The sequence below is a fragment of the Maniola jurtina genome, chromosome 28 (assembly GCF_905333055.1).
Source record: "Maniola jurtina chromosome 28, ilManJurt1.1, whole genome shotgun sequence".
Classification (NCBI taxonomy): Eukaryota; Metazoa; Arthropoda; class Insecta; order Lepidoptera; family Nymphalidae; genus Maniola; species Maniola jurtina.
The window spans coordinates 3,707,352-3,725,343 of record NC_060056.1 but is presented as its reverse complement, the minus strand read 5'-3'; the positions used below and the strand labels follow the sequence as shown (position 1 = coordinate 3,725,343).

General features: G+C 40.3%; 3 protein-coding genes across 4 annotated transcripts; 1 reads left to right on the top strand and 2 right to left on the bottom strand.

Moving 5' to 3' along the window:
- Nucleotides 1-447: 447 nt before the first annotated feature.
- On the bottom strand, nt 448-14,487 carry LOC123879397 (zinc finger protein 568-like). Of its 2 annotated transcripts, XM_045927073.1 has the most exons (9): nt 14,091-14,487; nt 13,504-13,678; nt 11,839-11,931; nt 11,583-11,717; nt 10,957-11,454; nt 10,770-10,864; nt 10,599-10,660; nt 2,079-2,758; nt 448-1,742 (listed from the first exon to the last, which is right to left on the bottom strand). In XM_045927073.1, exons 1-9 carry the CDS (start codon nt 14,168-14,170, stop codon nt 1,224-1,226), a joined length of 2,337 nt encoding a protein of 778 aa, XP_045783029.1. In that variant the 5' UTR covers nt 14,171-14,487; the 3' UTR covers nt 448-1,223. The 2 variants fall into 2 exon arrangements, with proteins under 2 accessions (XP_045783029.1, XP_045783028.1); XM_045927072.1 differs by having other exon boundaries at nt 448-2,758.
- Nucleotides 6,152-10,552, bottom strand: LOC123879413. The gene is made up of 2 exons (XM_045927106.1): nt 10,106-10,552; nt 6,152-8,768 (listed from the first exon to the last, which is right to left on the bottom strand). Exon 2 carries the CDS (start codon nt 8,649-8,651, stop codon nt 7,311-7,313), a length of 1,341 nt encoding a protein of 446 aa, XP_045783062.1. The 5' UTR covers nt 8,652-8,768; nt 10,106-10,552; the 3' UTR covers nt 6,152-7,310.
- A 265-nt stretch (nt 14,488-14,752) lies between the features above and the next one.
- Nucleotides 14,753-17,242, top strand: LOC123879421 (putative nuclease HARBI1). Its single transcript, XM_045927118.1, has 4 exons — nt 14,753-15,235; nt 15,360-15,649; nt 15,743-16,343; nt 16,654-17,242. Exons 1-4 carry the CDS (start codon nt 15,030-15,032, stop codon nt 16,664-16,666), a joined length of 1,110 nt encoding a protein of 369 aa, XP_045783074.1. The 5' UTR covers nt 14,753-15,029; the 3' UTR covers nt 16,667-17,242.
- Nucleotides 17,243-17,992: the final 750 nt, after the last annotated feature.

Below are 17,992 nucleotides of genomic sequence, written 5' to 3'. Positions count from 1 at the left end.
AAATACTTGCAATTTTTTTTAAATCGTTGTTTTTATTACTGTATCTTATCAGTAATCATCAGTGCTATCACCTGTCATCGTTTTTGTTAGCGTTCTGGTTACACTCTGTATACAATCTCTACAGGGCGATACTGTCGCCAACGACACTGTTATAACTCGGTCGCGCTCAGTTTGCACCTCGCTGGAATGCGGCGCCTCTCCCACTTCCCCGCGGTCGTCCAGTCGCCTCAGCACGGTCCGCATACCGTACCTAACCGTCAGTGTGACGTCATCGACGCGAGCTGCAAACTTAGCTTGACCGAGTAGTATAGGTCACACTCGTCGAGCTTCCCTCTCCCGTGGAGACGGCGCCTGAGAACAGAGCCGTGGTCAGTAGTGGGCCGGCAATGGGCTGATCATGATGATAATGAAGTAGTAGGAACTATGTGTAATGAAACAAGCTTTTATAGGAACATTAAAGTTTTTATTATTTCCAAATAAATTTAACACTTTTTTTAATTATATAAATCCCAATTTGGTTAGGTACAGTATTTAAACTATGAATACGAACAAGTTTAAATCAATTTATAACACCCCGACAAGTGAAGGTTACAGTACCTAGAAAAGAGCTGATAACTTTCAAACGGCTGAACCGATTTTCCTAGATTATAGCTAAGAACACTCTCGATCAAGCCACCTTTCAAACAAAAAAAACTAAATTGAAATCGGTTCATTAGTTTAGAAGCTTCGGTGCCACAGACAGATACAATGGTACACACGTCAAACTTATAACACCCCTCTTTTTGGGTCGGAGGTTAAAAAGGTCACAAGTTAGCCCAGCCAAAATAAACATTCAAAGGTACTATAGTTCACGGCTGAAAATTTGTTACAAAATAAATGTTCGGAACGTTCGGATGTTGAAAGTGTTTAGTTTAAAAAATTGGTCAAGATAATGAGCTTGACATGAGTTACTCACAAATTAGTCGATACTATAGCAAATTTCTTAAACTGGACGCTTTCAAGTAAAGATTTTTATATAAACCTGTGAGGTATCGTACTGCCATTAGCGCGATTCAAGTGCCATAAGCCTACTTTGTCCTATAAGTTTCCAAATCGTGAAAAACCAAATTAAATTAGAATTTCGCGGGCAGACCCGTCTCATGCCCCTTAACCAGTGAGAGTTCTCATGTGCCTCATTAACTGAATTTTACGAAGTTTTATACTCACAAGAAAAGAGTTTTTCGCTAGTGAGCCCGCATGTGTATCACTAAACTTCGTTTATGAGCAGCTTTATACTCGCATAACTCACAAGAAAAAGGTTTTTCACCAGTGTGAGTTCTCATGTGACTTACTAAATCACTATTTTGTGAACATTTATATTTGCATAACTTGCAAGAATAGGGTTTTTCACTAGTGTGAGTTCTCATGTGGCGCACTAATTTGCTTTTATCTGAAGATTTATATTTGCACAACTTGCAAGAATAGGGTTTTTCACCAGTGTGGGTTCTCATGTGAGTAACTAAATCACCATTTCTTGAAGATTTATATTTGCAAAACTTGCAAGAAAAGGGTTTTTCACCAGTGTGGGTTCTCACGTGAGTAACTAAATCACCATTTCTTGAAGATTTAAATTTGCAAAACTTGCAAGAAAAGGGTTTTTCACCAGTGTGGGTTCTCATGTGAGTAACTAAATCACCATTTCTTGAAGATTTAAATTTGCAAAACTTGCAAGAAAAGGGTTTTTCACCAGTGTGGGTTCTCATGTGAGTAACTAAATCACCATTTCTTGAAGATTTAAATTTGCAAAACTTGCAAGAATAGGGTTTTTCACCAGTGTGAGTTCTCATGTGAATTGCTAAATAATGCTTACTACCCGTTTTGTGCTCGCATAACTCACAAGAAAAAGGTTTTTCACCAGTGTGAGTTCTCATGTGAGTAACTAAATTACCATTTCTTGCAAATTTATATTTGCATAAATTGCAAGAATATGGTTTTTCACCAGTGTGAGTTCTCATGTGAAGTACTAATCTATATTTACAACCAGTTTTGTACTTGCATAACTCACAAGAAAACGGTGTTTCACCAGTGTGGGTTCTCATATGTAGTACTAAATGATGCTTAAGCGCAGCTTTATAATCGCATAACTCACAAGAAAAAGATTTTTCACCAGTGTGAGTTAGCAAGTGTCGGTTGAAATTACTTTTACGATTAGCTTTATATGGACATAACTTGCAAGTGAATGGCATAATGTCATGATGTATCTTAAGGTGTTTAGCTAAGAGATTTTTTCTTTTGAACATATTCCCACATAAGTCACAAGTAAACGATTTTTTCTCAATAAGTAAATTATTTGTACAATTGTCACTTTTGGAACATTTAGTTTCACTTTGTAAAGTTTTTAAAACATTAAGCTTATTAACTTCCACTTTATTAGTGAAAGGAGCAATATCTTCTATCGCATCTCTCATGTCTTCATTCTCACTAACTACCTGACAGTTGAAATCTTTAGCAGTTGTTTGGTTTGTCACCAGCATTTTGTCTCGTATTAGTACATGTTTGTTATGTGTCTTGAAGACATCGTATAATTTGACGACACAATTTGTTAATTTATTAATGTTTGTCTTACTACTGGTATCCGCACATTGGTTGTGGAATTGTTTTTTTGTCAATTCACTATTGCTTAGTTTCAAAACTTGTTTACTTTTCTGGACTGTACCGGCGTCTTCTAATTGTGCTTGGTTCTCGATACTCGTCGCAATGCCCGCGGATAAAAGAGCATCTGAAACGAAATATATCTCTTATTTTATAAACGAGGAGCAGGAGCTAGTGGCAGGAACACTGAAGGGGAATGCTTTCATTTCCACGTCCATTAAGTCTTAGTACAAATCTGAACATAAATATACGATATCAAAAAATTAATATAATGCCTAAGGCAGTCCATGGACACATTTGTCAACTTCATCATCATCATCAGCCTGTGGACGTCCACTGTTGGACATAGGCCTTCCCTAAAGAGCGCCACCACACCCGGTGCTCAGCCTTCCTCATCCAGCCACTTCCCGCCAGCCGCTTTATACTATCGGAACTGTCGTCGTCGTTTGTCAACTTAAGAGGAGTCTCTCCGACACTCGCTCCATACAAACCTAGTTCGTCTCTCATTGGAATACTAACCAATCATACTCAATGGAATTTTGTAAAAACGTTCCGGGAACTAATATCTATGCCGGTGGTTTTCCAGATTTCCGTTAAAATATTCGGTTTCAAAGTTAAGCGGTCTTAAAAATTTACATACAAATCTTTGAGCCCCTGTAATTTTAAAACTACATATTTTTAGAAAAATCTAAAACACCACAGGCACAGATATTAGTTTCTAGAATATGTCTGCAAAATTTCATGGACTTTGGTTGCTTAATATTCAAATGAAATTAAGACTACTATTGTATGGAGTAAGTGACGGAGAGAGCCCTGTTAATTCACATTTATTATTATCAACATAAGAGTTCATAACATTTTCTCAAAATGCTCACAAATTATAGCTTATAATTTTCTCAGATAATCCCACTTTCTATTTGTGGAGACCACATGAAAATCTGTGAAGTAGTCTTTGAGATTAATCTAAAAAAACACGAACTTTGCGAGGCGCGGGCCTTTTGATACTTTGACTTACTTTATTGCAATTTTCATAGGGATGATTCCTTTTTGACAATACAGCCCATGTTAACTTGCTGACAATGTAGCTTTCTTTAGGTAAAAGACATTTTAAAATTGATTGAGTAGCTTTTGAGGATCAAACAAACATATAAAATTTAAATATTATGGAGTTAAGATTAAGTTATCATTAAAACAAGTGATATTAAATTGCTTAAAACACACAATATCCGAAAAGTTAGAGGTACGTGCCTGGTTATAGTTACATGAAAACAATGTATAGTGGAATAGTTCCTCTCCCGTGCGAAGCTGGGGCGCGACGCTGGTAATCCTAATCCTAATAATATAAATGCGAAAGTGTGTCTGTCTGTCTGTCTGCTACGTTTTCATGACCGCCATTTCACTGAACCGATTTTAATGAAAGGTACATACTTGGTATACATCCCGGGCACGACATAGGCTACTTTTTATCCCGGAAAATTGAAGAGTTCCTACAAGATTTAAAAAAAACCAAACTCCACGCGGGCATCCTCTAGTGGTATTTTTTTTTTTTTTTTTTCTTCGGGGGAGGAAAAAATCCCTACGGACTTCTGCCGGCTGGCAGGGTGTGTCCGGCTTGCACGGACTAAAATAACCTCCCCATGTCGTCCAAGGTGAGCACGGAACTGCGTGGCATTACTTCGTGCTGACCTCCCAAATCTCGGTCTTCCTCTTTTCTTCTTTTTCCCTCTCTTCTCTTCTAATCATTATAGCTCTCAGCATTTGGCTGTATCGCTGCCAGGCGTCTTCGCTCGACAGCATGCGCGGTATAAGGTTTCGGGCATTCGCACCCTCCGCGTCGGTCGATCCTAGCGCATCTACTCTTAGGTCAGCACAACCCGGACATTCAAAAATTGCGTGTCTCGGGGTGTCTTCCTCTCCGCAGAAGTAGCACCCTTCGCTCGGTGCTTTCTTAATTGCGTAGAGGTAGGTGTTAAACACCCCGTGACCGCTCAGAGCCTGCGTTAGCCACCGATCTACTTCTCCATACTTTCTCTTGTGCCACTTTTTTAGGTCTGTAATCAGTTCCCTTGTCCAGGCCCCCTTCCCTAATCCTGTCCATTCGCTTTGCCATTCCGTCAGGGTACTCTCCCGGACTTCTGCAGGCGTCTGTTCCTTGCTCATAAATAGCTTCGCACGCTCCTTTACCAGCTTGGCTATAGGAACCAGCCCTGCTATTACCAGAACGGCGTCAGTGGAAACCGTTCTATATGCTCCGCAGATGCCTATTGCCAATCGCCTTTGAACAGCTTCCAGCTTTTTGCGGTAGAGTTCCACTTTCATAGCCCCTTCAAAGATTGGCGCCCCGTACAGTATGACGGAGTGTGCAACTGATGCCAGCACCCTCCTCTTGCTAGCTCTGGGACCTCCTTTTGTTGGCATTAGCCTGTATAGGGCTTCCGTGAGCTTCTGCGCTTTATTAGCTACCTCCTCAATGTGCTTCTTGAAGTTGAGGCTTTTGTCGAGCCATACTCCCAGATACTTCACGTGATCCTTCGGAGTTACTATCGCTCCTTGAATTTTGAATTCTATAGGATCTAGCCTCCGCCTTCCACTAAATACAGTCGCCTCCGTTTTCTCTGGTGCAAGCGCCAACTGCTTTCTTTGCATCCAGCAACTTATTCGTTCGAGCGCCCTGTTTGCCCTGATCATGAGGGAATCCTCAGTTTTAGCCACCACTACGAGAGCTAAATCATCAGCAAAGCCCACCAGTTGGATGCCCTCCTCTTGTTTCAGCTCGAAGACGCCATCATACAAAATGTTCCAAAGAGTTGGGCCAAGTATTGATCCCTGTGGTACTCCGCTGCTGACTTTGATCATGTCTTCAACTCCATTACAGTCTCTAACTTTTATAAATCTGTCTTCTAGGTAGCTACTTATCAGGTTTTGGATGTAGCCTGGGAAACCTCTCTTGCGCATTTCCAAAAGGATCTCTCGCCAAGACGCGGAATTAAAAGCATTCCTCACATCTAGACAGATCAGGGCACAAAGATTTCTCGTTTTTAGCGTGCCCTGTCTTGCCGTCATGGCTGTATGGACCACTTTTTTTATAGCCATCAGTGTGGACCGGCCCTGCCTAAAACCATACTGATGGTCAGAGAGACCGCCGTGGTCTGGCAAAAGCTTTTCTATTCTGTGAAGCAGAAGTCTCTCCATAAGTTTGCCATAACTATCAAGCAAACAGACTGGTCTATATCCGGCCGGGTCTCCCGCTGGCTTATTTGCTTTCCTGAGTAAGACCAGGCTTGCTTTTTTCCAAGCTGCAGGAAATGTCCCAGATGTAAAAGCATCGTTGAAAACTGTTCTTACTTTCTCCGGTATAGCCTGCACTGCCATTTTGACCACCTCTGGCCCTATAAGATCGGGTCCTGGTGCCTTCTTTAGTTTAAGGCCTTCAACCGCCGTCCTTAGCTCTTCTTCCATAATTTCTGGCATCTGAGAGGCATTTCCCATGATCCGGCCGAAATCTTCATGGAACGGGAACAATACTTTGACCACGGTTCTAATTAAGTCCATTTCTAAGCTGGGCGGACTTTGCCGTAATCTTTTGGTGACAATCCTATATCCCAGTCCCCAAGTATCCTGGTCCACTTCCTCACAGAGCTCTTTCCATTTTCCTGCCTTTGACTTCGTGATAGCTATTTGCAAGTCCTGTTTCGCTACCCTATATTTCTCTCTTAGCTCCTGTATTTCTTCTTCTTTGCTCTCATCTCTGGTTGAGTTTTCCCTACCCCTTTTCCTTCTCTCACGTGTGTAGTCTCTGCGACATCTTGTACAATGAGATCTTTTCGCGGCAATTAATTTATTCCACCAATACACTGGTGCTCTTCTGTATACTCCTTTTTTGGGCATCGCCCTATCGCAGGCTTTTGTGGTCTCCATCACCAATTCTTCTGGAGAGCCAATCACACTTTCTTTAAGGACACATTCTAGGACCTTATGGTCAAGCTTATCTAATCTCCATCCTACCTGTGTATCAATTGGTAACTTCCTTTCATGTTGAAGTATATTAAACTTTATATACCGGTGTCCACTCAAGCTATCTTCCTCCAGGACTTGCCACTCAGTAACTCTCTGTGCCAGACTTGCGTTGGCAAATGTAATGTCTGGGGTGGAGTTTTTTTCACCTCTTTGAAACGTTGGGGCGACTCCTTCGTTCATTATAACCATGTCCATACTCGCGAGCATTTCCATGATTAGACGACCTCTGGCATTCTCAGTTTTGTTGGACCAGACTTTTGACGCTGCATTGAAGTCCCCAGCTACCAAAATGTCTCCACGCTGCAACTTGATACTTTCAAAAAGCTCGTCTAGGTCTCGCTCAAAGTCCTCAAAACTATGGTTCGGCGAAAAGTAGCAACTAAAAATCGTGAGCCCAGAAATTGCTACCGCCACAAAACCGTTTCCTTGAGCCACTATTTTAACCTGGGCGCGTTTATTATAAATAATTACAGTTGCATCCCCTCTATGGTCTGTAACCCATTCACATACTTGCACTACTTTCCTGTTTGGCTCCGCCACGATAGCTAAGTCTATATCATTTTCTTTTGCCGTCACTTCGAGCAGGTCGTGGGCAGCTCGCGTTCTATCCAGGTTTATTTGCAGGACCTTTATTTGCGAGCCTATTGCACCATTTCCTGCTCCTAAACCCCGTTTTTTGACTCTTTGATCCTTCCGCCGGGCACCTTTTCTTTCCAAGACGGGCAACTTTTAGAGCCCATTCGATGTCTTGTGTTACTATGGCCTTTATCCAGACAGATAGCGCATGCCGTTTCCCTCTCACAGTTTGTGGCCTTATGTCCCTCATTGCCACAGTTGTAACACTTTTTACTTCGGTCCTGGCCTGGGCACCCCACTGAAATATGCCCGTATTCGAGGCACCTGTAGCATCTTTTCCTTTCTACTGAGAGTCTGATTGGAACTCTCATCCATCCTATCTTTATCTTTTTCTGGTCTGCCAGTTTTTGAGCTTCCTCCTTCGGGAGCTCGACCAGGGCTGTCTTACTACCGTATCGGTTCTCCCAAAAACTCTTTATGTGGAACTCTTTCACCTTTTGTTTTAATGACTCTTCCACTTCTTCTTTTTCCACTGTGACATCTAGTCCCCTAATTATAACATCTGCAGACTCCTTTAATGCTCTAAGGGTTAAATTTGGGCACAGTTCCCCCACCTTCTCTTTTATTTGCAAAGCGCTTCCATCTTGAGCTTTCTCTAGCTCAAGCAGTATATCACCCTTTCTGGTCTTTCTTACCTTAGAGAATACTACATCTTCACTTGCTAGTCCCGACTTCACCTCTTTAAGTACACTGGCATAGTCACGATCTTTTATCTCGATTAGCAGTGCTTCGGGCTTTGCGGACGGCTTTCTACCCGTTGGCTTTTTCCCCACCTTATTTGTTCCTTTCTTCTTAGTTTTCTGATTAAGGGCATTTTCCTCTACCAGATTTCTCCCTGTCTTTGTCGGTATATCTTTCCTGAACTCATTCTCTTTTTCCTTATCCTGCTCCCGATTTATCCCCACAGGGTGTCTTCCTATTTCTTTCTGTCTCTCTTTTTGTCGTCGTCGTTTCCCTTTCGATTGTACTTTCTTCCAATCAGTTTCCGTACCCAGATCATCATCCCATTCTAATCCTTCCATCTCGCCTCCGGTCGATGTATTTGTACCCTTTTCTTCTACCACCACTGCACCTCTCTTTGCCCTTTTTGGGGTTCTCTCCGTCTCTTCGCCTTTTTCTTCTACTCTCATTCTTCTGACATCCATGACCCGTCCACACAGCTTTTGCAATTCTCGCAGTCTTGTCTTGATCTCGTTGGCTGTATTCTTGTATGGCCCTTGTCTGTCCACAAGGGAGTTTACAGCTACGATGTTGCCGAACAGTTCACCCAAAAGTCGGTCTTCCTTTTCTTCTAGACTTTCTGTCTCCTTATTACCCTTTGGTGACTTTTTCCTTTTCCCATCTCTATTCTTCGGCGTGCTTGCCATGGGTGAGAAAAATGTCAGGGGGCTTACGTAGGGTGGCCGTCTGCATTGCGCCCCTTCATCTCCTGTAGATATTCCGTCCTCCGTTTCCGTTTGTTCTGTATCAGTCCATGTCCGTGCCTGTTGGTTATACCTAGCGGTAGTAAGAAGCTCATTAACATACGCCGCTTTGATATGGTGGCCGAGAACTCTTCTTACGACCGCCCAGCAAGAACTACAGAAATTTCAACGACAAGCATGCCTCGCCATTACAGGCTGCATGAGTACCACACCAACAACAGCACTTGAAATCATACTGGGGATCCCGCCCCTACACTTACAAATCAAAGAAGAAGCAACGCTCGCAGCCTTGAGACTGAAAACCTCAGGTCTATGGAAAGAACAGAACACAAGGCACACTAAAATTCTAGTGCAAAGCATAACCAAAGAACCACGCCTGGAGTGGAAATGCGACAGAACCAGGAAACAACACATACTGGACAAACAATACAAAATATATCCAGAGATAAACATAGATCCGAAGGCAACACGAGATGCAATAGAAGTGTACACCGATGGATCCAAAACAAAAACCGGCACAGGAGCAGGAGCCTACTGCCAAGAACTAAACATGAAAATAAGTCACGCACTCGGTAAGGACAACTCTGTCTTCCAAGCAGAGTGTGTAGGCATTACAACCGCAGCCATAGCAATGGCAAATCGACAGGTAAAAAACTTTAAGATTAACATTAACTCAGATAGCCAAGCTGTTCTCAAAGCTTTGGCTAAATTCTCGACAACCTCCGAACTCATACAAGACTGCCATAAGGCTCTGGAAACACTCGCCATGTCGAATGACATCACCCTACGGTGGGTCAAAGGACATGATGGGGACCAGGGAAACGAGGCAGCGGACGCATTAGCACGCAAGGCTACGACGCTGAAGGTGACAGGGCCACAGCCCATTGTACCCATACCCTTCAGTGAGTATAAAACTTGGTTGCATGAACTAACACTTAAAGAGCATTCCCGATTATGGGCAAGCGCAACTGACTGCAGGCAAGCCAAAGAGGCTTTCCCTAATATAGATCAACGACAAACTAACAAACTACTCCGCCTGGACAAAGGTAAACTTAGGAAGGTGGTGGGACTCATAACAGGGCACAGCCCACTAAACAAACACCTTTTCGTTATAGGTGTTACCGACAGTCCTCTGTGCAGGGCCTGCATGGAGGTCGATGAAACGCCGACGCACGTGCTCCTGGAGTGCATGGTCGTGGCAGAACAACGAGAACGCCATTTGGGTTCCCCAACCTCACTCCATGAAGTCCTCGGCAACCTGGGCGGTCTACTTGGCTTCTGGAGCGAGCTTGGATGGCTGGAGTGAAGACTTCGGCGGGGAGGGGCAACACACGCACAACAGACGGAAACGTTTAAGTGCGGAAACCAGCCCAGAGAGAAGAAGAAGAAGTCCGTGCCTGTGTCGTTGTTTTAGGTGGCGTGCGTTGTAGCAGGCCAGACCTTGCAAATGGTTTGTCCCACTTAAGCAAAACGTTGCCCTCCCCAGAATACGAGGGGCAGCCCCTGTCGGCCGAAACCGTCAGGGGGCGGGATTCCCCGGCACTAGTATCAGCGCCGGAACCCGCCTGGGGTAGTATCTTTTTTTTGTTGTGCTTGCATGTTCAAAATTATCTCCCTTCTTTCCTTCTCTCTCCTACTCACATCTTCCGGAAAAACAGCCGCCCAATGTGGGACAGACGCTGACCAGACAGCCGCTCGCTCCGAGTACAGACGCTGCCTGGATTTTTTGTGCTTGCTTTTGGTCCGCGCTGAGTATTTTATTTCCCCAGTACCCGCCAGACAAGTCTGGTGAGGGAGATCCCCTATCCGCCAGCCGGGGACGCGCCCGATGGGAGAGCAGCCAACTCCACATCCTCTAGTGGTATATAAAAGACTTCACTGATCACTTACCCGAGGTTAGAGCCGAGTCTGTGGAACGAAGAGGGCCATCGTTCAGCTTCTGAACGGCCTGCCTGTAAGATATATCAGAATGTATCTAGAGTGTACTGGGGAGCCCGCAGAGAGGAAAGGGTTATGATACTATTACATGTGTATAAAAATTGTATTGGTAGGTTTACTGACCTGTTCTCTGTCAGGAGTGAAGAGTGTGAGGAGCTGGAGCTCACAGCTGTATGAGGCTTGCATACTCGGGACATGCCACGGTCACCATCACTGTTCTGCCAAATAAAAAACAATATCATTACATTTCTGTACTTTGAGTGTGTGAGTAACAAACTGAAAGTGTGTTTCATATTGAAGACTGTCTCACCTGGATATGCATGCTCATATGTTGCATGTATGCAAGTTCACAGACAAACTCCTCAGGACAAAGAGTACATTCGAAGGGAGCACTTTCACACTTTATCGGCTCCAGTGTTTCAGCCACTTGTTCTGCAACGGCTCGGTTTCTCCCGAGAGCTTCGAGAATAGCTTCATCCAGAAGTTTTGATTCCAACTTTATGCTATCGTCAGATAAGTATCCTTCATGAGACGCAACAAACTCGTCATTGACATTGTCTGTGATGACAATAGTGTCATCTTCATTTGACACTTCCATGTCTTCATCAACCGACATACAGTCATAATTTTCCTCTTCCTCTTTCACTTCAACTCTGTGTTCCGTTGCCTCTGATTCTGTCTGTTTGTCTTCTGAGGGGTCTTCTAGTATGTACAAGTCACAGGGATCAGGTCCTAGCATTGTCATCACAAAATTATTTTTTAGTTGATGTCTTGTGCGATTTATCATTTTTAGATGACGTCTAGTAATCTGTTGGGACACAAAATTATTAAATGAAAACATAATTTCCAATCAGCAAATGATTTACAATAGAAATGAAACCATAAAGTAAGAGAGCAAAGTTGGAAATTAATAAGTTAACAACATTAAGTACTCACTAATTCATGTTTTTCAACTAAGTCCATCATCAGTGCGCGGGCTCTCAAGCTCTTGTCTCTAAATCGCCGAAAGTTTTTCAATTTTTGAGCACATTGTACACAAACCATTTGTTGTAGGTTTCCTTGATCACACAACTGAAACAACATATAATTAAAGACTTCAAACATTCCATAAACAACTTTGTACTATAATAATGATTGTCCTGTGTGTTACATACAATACATGACTATAGACTATAATAAATGAACAACTTACAGGCTGGCCTGTTAACTTTTCATATGCTTCTTCCAGTTTGTGTTTACTCATCAGAAACATCTTGCTGTCAGTGTCTAGGCATATAGTGCAAACCTGTAAATATACTACTAGTTACTTCTACATTACTGTCAATAAACAATGTTGCAACAGGTATGAGTGGGAAAACGCTCATTCAGATTCCTCTAATTCCTCAGCCATACAATCTGACTAGGGATTGCAATGCTGGATCCGCAATCCAGCAATCCAGCTGGATCCAGCACGTTTTTGGGGCTTGCTGGATCCAGCATCTGACGCTGGATCCAGCGGTGCGGATCCGCAATCAGCTTAAAACAAGTAAATTATTTTCTTTTCGCGCAAAAACCACAGAATGTCTTTCAGAAAAGTAAATAAAACTGTAACATATTTGATTGGCTTCTTAAGTCTGAAATTACATGATAACTTCAACTTCTGTTAAGATTTTAGAAGTGGGAAGTGGGATAGGCTACGCAATTTTATTTCGAAAATTAGTGAGACTGAGAAAATAATAGTAACTAAAAGGTAAAATAGTACCTAAATGAATAGCTATTTCAGATTAATGATGTGTATAATCCCTTATAAAATCCCTTATGAATAGCTACTGTAAAAGAAAGCACGGTACGTTTTTGAGTCCAACGTTTTCGTTCTGGAAATTCTTTTGACCTACAGAACAAACCCTGTGGATGATCGGAGATCCTAGTTGATAGTGAAGAATTAAAGATGATTGTGGAAGAGGATCTTGCTGCTGGTATCAAACACTACAGCTTTCTTAGATCTGGCCAGATGATTACGACAGGTCTTTACTGTCAACAATTGTAAACCACGCTGGAAAAGCTAGCCGTTAAACAACTGAGATTGGTTAATTGCCCTAGCACACTGCTGCTTCAGGATAGCGCTAAACCTCATACTTCACGACAGACGATTGCTAAATTAAGGAGCTATGACTGGAAACATACACCATACTTCCCGAACATTGCTCCAAAAAATACTTTTTTCGGAATTTAGATTATGTCTTGCAAGGAAAAAATATAATTTCAATTCAGTCCAAAGATTTTATTGCCTTGAAAGATTTTATGGATTCTTGCTCCCACAATTTTTTCAGCAATGGAATCAATGAATTACCTATAAAATGGCGAAAGTGTGTATATAAATAATGAATGGTATATACTTCGATTGATTAAATACAATAGGTACCTAATTTCATTCAAAAAGTTTTTGTTTTTATTCATATAAATGCTTTTTCACAGGTAAAGACCTCATATTATAGCTACAAACAAATATAGGTAGTTAGTTATTAAAGTTTCAACAGTTACAACGTAAAAAAATGTTGCATTTCTTTGAGAAATCGATAAATGCTGGATTTGCTTTGATCCAGCAAAAATCCAGCTGGATTGAAAATGCCGCTGGATTGCAATCCCTAAATCTGACTCAATTACTTTTGACTTACCTATGAATGAATGAATGATGTATATACTATGAATAGGTATACTATGTTGTAATAATGTCTGATGAGCCTCATACATTTTACCTCTGTAACTGGTGTATGAATATTAACTTAAATTAAATTAAATACAAATAAAAGTCAAGACTACTACTCTTACTACTAAATACCTACTAACAATACAGAACATGACATTATGAAGATGTTACCTGCACTGTTGAAGGAATAGCACCAGTAACAAGCTGCTTTAAGCCACTTTCTGTCTCGTAAATGTCATCAGCTAGAAAATGCTGTGAGCAGACCACAGCAGAGTCTGGCAGATGACTGTCTTGTTTGCCGATGGCCCTGAGCCAATCAGCATGGAGACGCGTATCACTGGGGAAACTGAAAATTACCATTTATGTATACCTAGCAACATGAATCTTCCTCAACAAGTGTTCTAAATGACAGTGAAACCCTTTCAAACTCTAAGTGGCTTCAACGTGGTTCTCACACTGACATCTGTGTACCCAAGAGCAGCCCACAGTGTTAACTGACAAGACAGCAAGGCCTCAGTGTCTCCTATGCTGACGTCGGTCGCGCATACTATTTCTATTATCAGCGTCGCAGTGTGGTGGATGACGTATACGCGTACGACCGACAGCAGCGTAGGAGGAACTTATTTACATTCTAGAATTTGAGAAACACGTGAGAACTTAGTTACGAATGCAACAAGGTCTAACGTGTCAATAATTATATTATGATATTCTCTTTGAGTGCAATAATGAATAAGCACCGATTCAATAAAGGTACTCACCCGTGAAAGCTAATCCCCTTCCTCTCTGATGGGGACACATCCTCGGAAGTATTATTGCAGAAAACCACGCAACACTGCATTTTCAATGTTTACCATAAAATTGTAATGTTTTTGTTTTGAGTGATTGTTGGTTTTCCTTTAGCAATGTATGTTACCTACCACCATTAGCACCACCACAGAAGGTATTCGCTTTGTGTATAAATTATACTAAATACCTGACTATACTATACTGAATTGTGTTACATGGATGTAGGAAGCAAAAACAATAGGAAAATCATACATTGAGGTTTTATTCCGTGTGTACACTTATCGAAAATACATGGAAAATACCTGCATATTTTCTAAACTTTTCTAATTATAATTTTTTTAACTGGTTTTCTGAATTTCTTAATTCTTTGGACTTCGTCTGTGATGGAGTTTGTTGGCGCGCGTGCTGTGCTTGTTTGGAGTGTTTTTTTTGTTAAGAGTGGCTGGTTTTTGTATTAGTTGGTGTTTTTTGCTGGTGGAACTGACTGGGAAGGGGCGCTGCTCGTATGTCGTGGGCGCCGGCGCAGACGGAGTCCATACTTGTATAGATTCAATAACTTGAAAATAATTATTACAAACTTGTGTCTTGACATTGGCTAATCCATGGCTAATCAGAGTAATAAAGCCAGATTTAGGGCCAATTTCACCGACAAAACTAAACGCGATTAGTTCACGCTAAACTCAGTTTACGCACATAACTGAGTTTAGGGCCATAGTTTGCATTTCACCGACGTCAATTAAACGCAGTTAAAGCTAAACGCGGTTTAAATTCTAAACGCCCAATTTTCTACGTTTAGCTTCGTAAAACCGAGTTTAGAGAGCTGTCAAGTGTCAACTGTCAACAGTGTCCATGTCTTAAGTTATATATTTTCATACTATTTGTATTTTGTAAAGTAATCTTTGCTGATCACTATGAAAAGAGCATTGGCATTAGCTTTTGACGATAGTGATACTGATGAGGAATATATTGTTCGTCGTCCAAGATGGATACGAGAAAGAGAACAGCACTTCGACACCCTTGATGATAAGGACTTTGTAACAAGATTTCGTCTCACGAAACCCACAGTTCTGTCTGTATTGGAATCGATTGAAGACAAGCTTGAGTTTCCTACAAATATGTAAGCCCTAAAATGTTGTTCATATTGTGTATTTTATAGTTATTATACTAGGGCCAACATATTTATTGTTTATGAGCTCTTTAGCTGATTGATTGTTTGTATTGATTGATTGTTTTTATTCCAGAAATTACAGTGTAGCTCCTATTAATCAGTTGCTATGTGCTTTACGTTTTTATGCTACTGGGTGCTACCAAGTAACTGCTGCTGACTTATGTGGATTTAGCACATCTACTGCACACAGAATTGTGCACAGAGTTAGCGCTGCAATCGCTTCGCTCCGAACACAGCACATTTACTTTCCGGAGCTACCAGATGAGATCCGAGACACACAAAGAGAATTTTATGAAAGAGCCAGGTTTCCATGTGTTATAGGTGCAATCGATTGCTCTCATGTGAAGTTCATTAAATCACCAGGTAAAGCATTATTTCATTTTTCATGCATTACCTAAACCTAAATGTTTCATATTACATTCTTATAATTTTATTAATAATTAATTATTATTTTAGGTGGAGAGAATCCAGAGATTTTTCGGAACAGAAAACACTATTTTTCTTTGAATGTTCAAGCCATATGTAATGCCAAATTGGAATTTACAGATGTGGTTGCTCGATGGCCAGGGAGTACACATGACTCATATATTTTCAGTAATTGTTATAGAAGAGCTATGTTTGAACAGGGCCGGTATGGAAATGCTGTGCTTGTGGGAGATGCAGGCTATGCCTGTAACAATTATATGATGACTCCATTGGATCAATGCAATACTGAGGCTGAAAATTTGTACAATGAGTCTCATATAAGGACCAGAAATTGTGTAGAGCGATTGTTTGGAGTCTGGAAAAGACGTTTCCCAGCGATGGCAATTGGATTAGGTGTTTCAGTGCAGCATTCATTTCCAATAATTATTGCCACAGCTGTATTGCACAATATTGCAAGGAGAAGTGGTGAAACAACACCACCAGATGATAATATAATAATTAATCCAGCCTCTTGGGATGCTATATTAGCTGATGGCAATATTAATATTGCGAATATGAATGCTGCACGAACACAAAGAACAAATCCAAATCATAGAAGACGTCATGAATTTGTAACAAACTATTTTGCCCAGTAAGTTTATTAGTTAAGTTTTCCAAACTTATTTATAAATTTATTAAAAACAAGCTTTTGCCCACAATTTCGTCTGCTAGGCATTAGGCTCTTAACTTTATTTTTTGGGATCATGTCATCCTCCAGGTGCTCACTCAACTTTACCATGCAAAAATATGGCTATGTAATACATAGCTCCATTTTTACATGATTGAAGGACAAACACACTTTGGCATTTATAATATTACACTCAAAGCTAATTGCAGGCTGAAAATTATTTATTTGAGAAATTTTAAATTACCCATGCTATATTAACTTATTTTATTTTCAGATTGGAAAGATAAATTCTAGAGTCTATATTAATAATGACCGCAGGCTGTCGACCATAACATATTTCAGGCGCACTTTGGAATACTTTGGACACTTTGCCCTGGAAAAACATCATATTATTATGTGAGGTGATCTGCGCTAAGGATTGTGACCCTCATTAATGGGGATGAAGATGCCACATGTCACTCTCTTGTTTACCGAACAAACTTAAAGGAAATTAAAATTATATAACATAAGGAATATGCCAATTTCCTTATAGTCTATAGTCATAGTAGTTATAGTTATAGTAGTTATACTGATTGATATATAATATATTAAAATAAAGATAATTTTATTGCAAATGCAAAGATAAAATATTGCCTTTGAAAAAACGTTCATGACTTACTAATTGCCAGGCTTTAAAATTTCAAAATTTTAATTAAAAATAGCCTTGACCATATTTTTATAGCCAATACAATTGCAATTTGTTTTTAGGGTTCCATACCTCAAAAGGAAAAACGGAACCCTTATAGGATCACTTTATTGTCTGTCTGTCTGTTGCTGGTTCTTCTCGGTAGGAAAGGCATTCTGAATCAGTGGTAGATGCTCTAGACGATTCAAAATTACTTGTAAAAGTCTAATTGAATTAAAAATATTTTCTGTCAAGTTGACCTAGAATCATGAAATTTGGCAGGTAGGTCTTATAGCACAAGTAAAGTAATAAATCCGAAAACCATGAATTTGTGGTTACATCATTAAAAAGAATTAAAATGTAGATAACTATAAGTACCAAATATGAAAGGGCTTTACCTGTACATTCTAAAACAGATTATTATTTATCTTTATGCATAATAGATAAATATAATCGATAAATATGCTTTTCATCTAGTAAACAGATGGGTGTAGGTAGACCTATATTTGGGATCTTGTAATAGTATTTATTATAAGAATTAAATTAGGTAGGTAGTAAATGGGATGAAAATAAATTGATAAAATAATCATAAATCTTTCATTTATTGTACATTTACAAGCACTCAAATTCTCAGCAGTTCTTCAGAACAAAAGGTTACAATATCTCTCATAATGTAATAAGTTATTACAATTACAATTTTGTAGACAGCTGGATGCAAAGGCGATTGCACCCATTCAACTTTATCTATGTTATAAGTTATAACCCAGACTTAATAAATGTATTTTTGGTAATTTTTATACATGGTTTAAAGTAGACAATGTTATTTTCTTCAGAAACAGATTGTATAAAAACACTACACTCAAAAATATACAAAGTACACAAAGGATTTCTATACTTTGTGCAGGTGACATGATAGTGTTACTAGTTTATAGAAAATTCCTGCAACACT